The sequence below is a fragment of the Trachymyrmex cornetzi genome, unplaced genomic scaffold, assembly GCF_001594075.2.
Source record: "Trachymyrmex cornetzi isolate Tcor2-1 unplaced genomic scaffold, Tcor1.1 scaffold1137, whole genome shotgun sequence".
In the NCBI taxonomy this organism is placed as follows: domain Eukaryota; kingdom Metazoa; phylum Arthropoda; class Insecta; order Hymenoptera; family Formicidae; genus Trachymyrmex; species Trachymyrmex cornetzi.
The window spans coordinates 1-8,697 of record NW_017295694.1 but is presented as its reverse complement, the minus strand read 5'-3'; the positions used below and the strand labels follow the sequence as shown (position 1 = coordinate 8,697).

Here is an 8,697-nt window from a genome sequence, read left to right as displayed (position 1 = left end):
ATCGTTTCGAAGATGCTAATAAGCATCAAAAGTTTATTAAATTGCTTGTCAATTTAACTCGTGATAGTACTGCTATCATACAAGCATTTAAGATCTAGCTAGACCGTTTAAGGCTTTGCCCAGTAAGTAAGAAATATTTTGAAACATTTCAGCAACGTTACAACATTGCTACAACGTTGCTGAAATGTTTCAAAATGTTTCTTGCTTACTGGGTAATTTCTGTAATTTAATAAACATTAAATAAAACGTTATCCTGAAAACAAACCGTGAAATATGTAAAATTAATGAAAAATAAACCTTTAAAAAATGTTACTTCTAAACATTATTTTAAATAAAAAATTAGTGTAAAATTTACATTTAATAAATGTTAAATAAACGTTTAAAAAATATTTCTTCCAAACATCATTTTAAATGAATAATTGATGTAAAATAAACATTTATTTAACATTAAATAAACGTTTAAAAAATGTTATTTTGTGTGGAGATGAAACAAAACGTAAAATTAATTACAAATAAACATTTAGAAAACGTTAAATAAACATTAAGTAAATATTATTTTGAAAACAAATCGTGAAATGTAAAATTAATGAATAATAAACGTTTAAAAAACGTTTAAAAAACATTTTCTCCCCATTGGATTGTTATTTGTGAACCCAGTGCTTCTGCCACTTTTTCCCAATAAATAGCTTTTAAATCTGATCTGTTATATTGTGAATGAGAAATATCCCACAAAATAGGTCTTTCACGCAATTCTTGTATTAATTGGACTTCGGTATTCCTTGTCCAATTGATTTTTTTACTCATTATTACAGATTACTGAATTCTTATATGTTTCAAATTCCTTCATTCAAAAATCCGCTGATATATGACACGTGGCCAAACTTCTCGCAATTTTATTTGCTACGACTCAGAATCGCCTGACTGAAAATAGAGTGATTTTTATTCTCCAGTCGGCAGCTGCCTTGCTGTGATTGGTTGAATGATAGTCAGGAGTCCGAATCAATACCCTAATATCACACTTTATCTGGGATACATCCTGAGGATGTCCTTAGGATGTTCAAAGGACGTCCTTTGGACATCCTCAGGACGTCCTTTGGAGGTCTGTGTTGTTAGGGTAGTCGAGTCAGAGTCGGGAGTCTGTAGTGTGATTACGGCTTTATACACACTGATACATCTTGGGTGCGTTTCGAGTTATACATAAAGCGCATGCTGTATCGTTTTATCCTTCTTTATTAATTGATGAACAACAAAGATAAACGATACATCATGCGTTTCATGCGTAACTAGGAACGCACCCCTTGTCTTCTTCCGCCATCGATTAATAAAGCAAGTCAAATGAAAATCGTGTAAAAGGATTATGCGATTCGAAATCAAGTTATATTGCCTGCGATTCCTGAGAATCATATTTCATAACCAATAAAACAAAAATTAGTGTTAGTGTATCTTGGAAACGTGTTTTGTATAAAGTGTACGTAAATCTTAAATACTATGGAAGAAAAAACGGAAAATGTAGGTGAAGAACCAACAGAAAAGTTAGTACTTCATTTGATATTGAATTTAAATTTTTTACAGAACCCCATTATAGAAAAGGTATAGGTAAACTTATATATATATATATATATATTACGATGAAATTTTATAATAATGCATGTACACATATAGAATAAAGAATAATTTTTCAAGTTTTACAAAAAGGAACAATTCTCTAAAAATTTTTTTGTTATATTAAACTCTATTTTGACTTTTTAAATGAAATAAAATTATATTGACAAATTTGTGATTAAAGTTGTAAAAAAAGTTTCTTTAATTAATTTTATATAATACTAAAATATTTTAATTAATTATACTTATTGCGACATATTATTCATTAAAAAATGTTAATTTATTCCAAATTAAAACATTTTCTTGAAATTATATTGTTAAGATTACAGTCATAATTCACATAAAAAATTATAAATTGAATTATAAGGCCCAGTTCCACAACTGATGGTTAACTCATAACCGAGGTTCAACTTACTCATTGTCTTTTTCTAATTTTAGAATTGGAAAAAGATGAGAAACAAGTTGAACCTCTATTAAGAGTTAACCATGAGTTGTGAAACTAGACCTTAGTGATTGTAGTTAAAGGACTATTTAATTGTTTAATTAGAATAGAAACTTTTCATATTATTGAATATAAAATTAGTATAAAAATTAACGGATTTCAAAGTTTATAATCAATGGCAAATAATAAATAATAAAAATTTTTTAATTTCTGTTGATATTTATCATTTAAAGGTTTCATAAAGTGAAAGTATGGAATTAATATTAAACTCAACATATGCAATATTGATTTAATGTCATTTATTCGTAGTTTTATATAATATCTTCATGTATTATCTTTTGTAATGTAAGACTCATGTTTTTAAATGAAATAAATATTTTTAGTGTATTATTATGAAATATGTATTATTATAATATAATTACAAAAACCTGACAATTTACAAAATAAAGTATAACAAAATGAAATATAACTTAGGTATTAATTTCTTACCATATAATAACGGGAAATAGAATACCAATTGAGTATATTTGAGTATATTTGAATAACAGCTGCTTTCAGCAGAGAAAACTTATAAGCGAGCATTCAGTGATTCTTTTATATAATTTGTTTTTGCCTTCGCTGAATCTAAGTGTAGAAATCATATTAAAGAATCATATTGAGGAATCACTGAGCGCTTATTGATCAGTTTTTATTGCTGCTAAATGCAGCCAATGACTGCATTTAAGAGACAAAGCTACTTACATTAACAACCATTCAGCAATTTTTTATTATAATTGGTGTCTACACTTGAATTCAGCGAAGAGCTAAAGGCAAGAACCAGTCATATTAAAAAATCAGCGCTCACTCAACTCCTGAACGCAATCATTACTTAAATACATTCAGATATACTGACAGTATTTTACTTTTTATCAGGCGACATTGTAATATCTCGCTCTAGTTAATATATTACAAAAAATTAATATTTGAATTATATTTTGTATTAATATTTTATTTCGGAAATCATCACAAATTATAGTTTACTGTATAAGTATAATACCGTAAATTACGTACAAAATAATGTTTTCTAATTTTAATTGTAAGTTTTCCACAAAATTTTGACGCATTACAATATTTTTCAAATTACATTATATTCAGATTAAATTACATTCAACATAAAAATACCATACACAAAATTGATTATTTTTATCTTTCAGCTTTTTATTGAATTGTGTAAGCTTTTGCAGTAAACTGTATTTATATTTAAATATGTCAAAGGAAGATGTTAAAAAAGAGTTAATTTTTGCTCTTTTTACCAACAAGGTGTAAGTAAAAAGAATAGTGTTTTCTATAGTCAAAAATTTGTTTTTTTTTTGGAGAATGTTAAAAAAATTCTTTGCTAAATAAGAAACTTAAATAAAAAATAACATTTTTTGTAGATTTTGACCTCCTGTGGATACAATAAAGTTTTAAAAAGTTCATACATTTAGGAAACACCTCTAAAATTAATTAAGATATAAATTTAGATACATATTTATGTTCGTGATCAATTTTCAAAGTGTTCCCAAAATGCTATAAACATTTTAATAATTTTATTATATTCAGTTTGTCAAAATCTACAATAACACTATTCCTCTTATTTACATCTTTTTGAGCAAAAATCGGTCTCTTTTTAAGAATCATCTTTGTAAGCGCAACCTTATGCTATGAATCTACATGCAATGAAAGGATTTAATAACCAGTTTTACGATTAGGTCTGAAAGGAGAGAAGAACCTGTCAATTATTTAAGGAATCTAATTGACTGCTTAAGAAATACGGGCCGCTTTTTCAAGATCTATTGGAAGATTATTTTTGCACTTCTATGGGCACTTTTTCTTTTACCTTTTCCCTTGATTTATGATTACTCGGTATTTCTTTCCCATTTTTCTATATATAGGGTAAGTTAGGGGAATATATCAGATGGGAGAATATGCCACTCGTTGTGTTTAATAATGATACCGATTAGCAGCGCTTGCGTTAATGACACAGAATTATTTACAATTGTGTGCTTAACGTGTTGCATAAGTATCAAGAATTTCTTTGCAACAGTATTGTTCTTATGAGTTAAATATGACGGCATGGCATACGAAAATGTACTTCTTATAACTTTTATAGTGCTTTATGTAAGTTATTATTTAAACATTACACAATATTTAGCTCGATTAGCTTGTTAATCTATTAGTGTAAATTAAAATGAAAATATTCAGTACATCGTTGATTCATTTTCTTAACAGTCGTACTGTACAGGCTCATCATAAGATGAAATGACGTCTTGGGGCAATATGCCACTACTTTTGTTAGGGTAAAATGCCAGTAGTCATTTTCTCTAATATATAGGTTAGGGAGCTATAAACAAATATTTTGCCGCATAATTCCGTTGTGACAGGATATTCGTATTGACAAATACTTAATAAATAAACTTAAATATTTATTTATTTGCTTTTATTTGTTTTATTGTATTATATTAATTTACTGCTCAATTCAAAATTCTGAATAGAGAATACAGTTTTTTAATCCATTTTAATGAATTGAATTTTCTTGATTACTGGAACTTAGAATACTTGTAATTACTATATAAATATATATAAAGTAAAACAAATATATATATATATTTATTTATACTTTACATACTTACACATTACATACTTTTACTTTTAAAAATGGCTTAAAATGTAATTGGATAATATCTAATTGTTGCAATAGATGGATTCACGAGGAGAAAGATATATTTATGCTATTAAAAACGCGTCTCAAAGTTTATTTTACATGTTGTATAACTTAATCTATCGAAGTTATTACTTATATCTTTATATTGTTTATATTACCTATATTATGTTACAAATGTTTATTTTCATCATAAAAATCATTAATAATGTGTTCTTGCAATAAAAAAACGAAATAAATGTTATACTCAGTATTTTTTTGTATGTGACATTTTATCCTCATAGTGGCGTATTACTCATTTTTCAGCACTTTCGTATTTCTTTATTTTTAATAACAAAAAATGAATATATTCAATTCCAATTATACACAAATAATAGATAAAGAATGGAAGAAAAAGATCAGTATGTAAAGTTATTTTGAATTGAACAAATAATTACTAAAAAATCTAATTTCGCTTAAGTATGGCATATATTCCCCCAACTTACCCTAATGTCATTTTTTAAACCTTATTAATTTGAATTTTTTAGATCTTTCTCCAATTTTGCAAAAAAATAACTAGATTCTGTAAATCTTGTTTCTAATATCTTATCTGTAATATTTTCTAGAATATAAATCAACGTATCTCTTTTTATATTTACTAATTCTTTATAAATTCTGGATTTTAATCTACACTTTTTATAAAAAAAAAAGAAAAAAGCTTAAGTACAGTGCATATAATTTACATTTTGTTTAAATTTCATAATAATAAGTAACTTAATGATTTTTTCAGGAAGTTAGATGTGCATATGTAGTATTACTGATGGGTGGTTATTGGGTTACCGACTGCTTTCCTATGGCAGTAACATCACTCATCCCGATTGTCATGTTCCCAGCTTTGGGTATACTCAGTACGGCGGATACATGCGCCTGTTACATGAACGATACAATAATGGTATTCATCGGCGGTTTAATCCTTGCTATCGCTATTGAGCACAGCAATCTTCATCTTAGGATTGCTCTCGGAGTCATGAAAACGGTTGGTTGCAGCCACGCAAAGTTGCTTGGTGGTTTATGCGTGGTCACAACTTTTATATCGATGTGGGTGTCAAACACCGCAGCCACCGCTATGATGGTGCCCATAATATTTGCCGTTTTGCGGGAGTTGGAACAGGTATTAAATGACTTCTTCTGTTTAATATCTGATAGTAGCATGTATGAAATTCTATATAAGTAAACTTACATACGTACACAATTACACGTGCACGCAAGAGTATGTGCACTTGTATAATACAATTTATACTACTCTGTTAAAAATTATTCCTCGAAGAAAACTAATGTACTAAATGAAGAATTAAAACCCAAATGCTACAGTATTAACTAATTAAGTTAAATTCTAAAAAGTAAAAGCAGTACTAAGTGGTACTATCTTTGTTGCTTACTGAACTTTAATGACATGTATCGTTTATAAAAAAGATTTAATATCAACAACTATCGCCAAGTTAAATTTCCTACCAACCATACCAAATTAAATAAAGAATCCAAGTGATACCATCTTTCATTTTTATGCAATAAAACCTAAATACACATTAGACTGATAAGAAAAAGAAAAATATTTTTTTTAATCGGCCTCTCAGCTCAAAAGCTTCCATTTCATGCCAAAAGAACACCTTTAAATTTTTATCAAAGTATATTAAGATTTAGAGGTCGCTAGTGGACGATTTTTTAATCAAAGTTTAGATTTTCCTCAATACATGTTCAATTTGATGCAAAAACAGCTTAATTCGGATTTTAAATGTGGTACTGTATGTTTTTTTGGTCGCTGAACACAATGCAATCATTCATTTAGTTTTATGATATATGCTTAAAAAAATACAGCCCGATTATATAATGTGAAAAAATGACCAAATTTCGAGTTCAAGGTCGATTTTAGCAAGGTTCTAAGCATACAAATGGGTCGTTACTCTCCTCAAATTGTAGGTCTGTTCATCTAGAACAAGATCCAATTGGAACTTTCCTGGGACCTCTTACAGGGCCTTTAAAAGTTGCATTTAATTGGATTATAAAACGTTTTTTAGGATGGAAAAAATCTTTTTTCTATTCTTAAAAAGGTTCTAAATTATATCGCTTTTTGGTTTTGACATCCTCAAATCAAATGTCTCAATTTGACGATAAAAAACTTTTTATTAGATAATAAAATGGGTACATAATAAAAAAAAAAATGATTTAATTAATTGAAAAAAGCTACTGTTACGTCCGAGGTTCCGCATGCATGGAACCTGAGGGGGTGAACGTAACGCGAACCGAAACGCCGTATCGTCAGTCCCAGCTCCGGACTGCAAGGGAGCTAAGGGGAGGGACCGACTCAACGGGAAGCACTTCGCTTCGCCCTTTGGCCACTTGGTAGAGCCGGGGGTTCGAGGGAGGACGAAACGGAAGCCTCTCTCGAGATCGACACTCCGCTGAGTGCCGCTCGAGGCAAACGCACAGGCTAAAGGCCGGGAACTAGGTCAGTGTGCCTTAAGGGCACGCTTCTATCCTAGTAGGGGCCAGTGCGTTCGATGCCCTTATTTTCGGCCTTGAAATTGAATCCAAAGGACCGGAGATTGGACCGAGTGCAATCTTGGTGTTAACAGAAGGAATACGAGGAGGTGTTACTCGAAATTAAAACAATCAGGGTTTGAGCATTAAGTAATATAATTGAAATTAAGAATTGTTATTACATTGTAATATAGATATATATATATATATATATAATTAGTTTGATTGTGAGCGTGTGTGTGTGTGTTCTGAAGAGAAGAGAAGGAGAAGGAGAAGGAGGTAAAGGAGCGTTTAAAGAGGGGAGGAATAATCTGTAAGGGGAGTTAAATATTCAGCGGGGACAGTGAACGGGAAAGAAGTATCATTGAGGTATACTACTGCGGTTCGGGGGTTATCTGTAGGTTGTTGCAGCCAATAGGCCAGGAGATCAGCTACGGAAGTGATGAAGTGGGAATATGGTGGTTGAAGAGATGAAAGGAGGGAGGGTTGGTTGACAGGAACGTCTAAAGGAGGAAGATAGACGTCGAAGACGGGGGAAGGATTCAGGTATAGTGACTGGAAATCGGGTATTGCAGAAGGTTCATCGGGAAGAGGGAGAAGGTTCGATACTGGCGAGTATGAAATAGCTATTGGAGGGGAAGGAGGAGGAACAGAAAAAATTGGTTGTGATCATTCTATGACTGTGTCATTTTCGACCGGCGAAGCTACGGTGGTATGATTCGGCAACTGACGAGCCTCCGGGAAATTGGCCCTAATACGTGCCGTTCTGCGGGTCGTCCGGACGTACGTTATGACCGAACGACGAAGGGGACGACCGGTGGTTCCGTCTGAACGCACTGCAAGGTTCATATATCGAAATTTAAAGGGAAAACAATTAAGGACAATAGAACAATTATAGGAACAAAACCGGACGCGAGTTCCTGAAAGTAGTGAGTGGAGTGAGAAGAAAAGAGATAAAAGGGAAAAAAGGGGCGACGTTCACTTACTGGTTGATCAGGTCTGCTGAGTCTGTGACGAGGCTTCAGAAACTTCGTGGTCGGCTGGTAGTTGAGACCTCGGGGCTTCGAGTCACTGATTCTAATACTTATTTCAATTAATAATAATGGAGTCACCCGAGACTCTGACTCGATCTGTTTTATATGAGCTGGGTAGCTTCTCTCGACCAACTTTGAGAACTGTACTGTGATGGCCTCAGCAAGAAGACGGTAGCAAAAGCAAAAGAAGACTAAAAAGCCGAGGGCAGAAAAGACGCTGAGGACCGCGGAACCGTGATTTATATAGCGGTTTTTCCTAATTAGTGGGGTTCAAATTTGGGTGGTGGGATGACTTTCGGGATTTTGGATTGGTCGAGATTATGGGGGAGGAAAGAAGTCGGTTGGAATCAACAAGTGTCAGTAGGTATAGTAGGGCGGTTCTAACTCGGGAGCTCTGAGGGGGGTGCGGGGCGCGGGGGAAC

At 31.8% G+C, this 8,697-nt stretch overlaps 1 protein-coding gene across 1 annotated transcript; it reads left to right on the top strand.

Annotated features, from left to right (window-relative positions):
- Positions 1 to 1,359: 1,359 nt before the first annotated feature.
- LOC108764371 (protein I'm not dead yet) lies at positions 1,360 to 5,915 on the top strand (the record flags this gene model as incomplete). The annotated part of the gene is made up of 3 exons (XM_018512591.1): positions 1,360 to 1,532; positions 3,775 to 3,928; positions 5,494 to 5,915. Coding segments are annotated over exons 1-3 (620 nt in total), but the record flags the coding sequence as incomplete, so codon positions are not given.
- Positions 5,916 to 8,697: the final 2,782 nt, after the last annotated feature.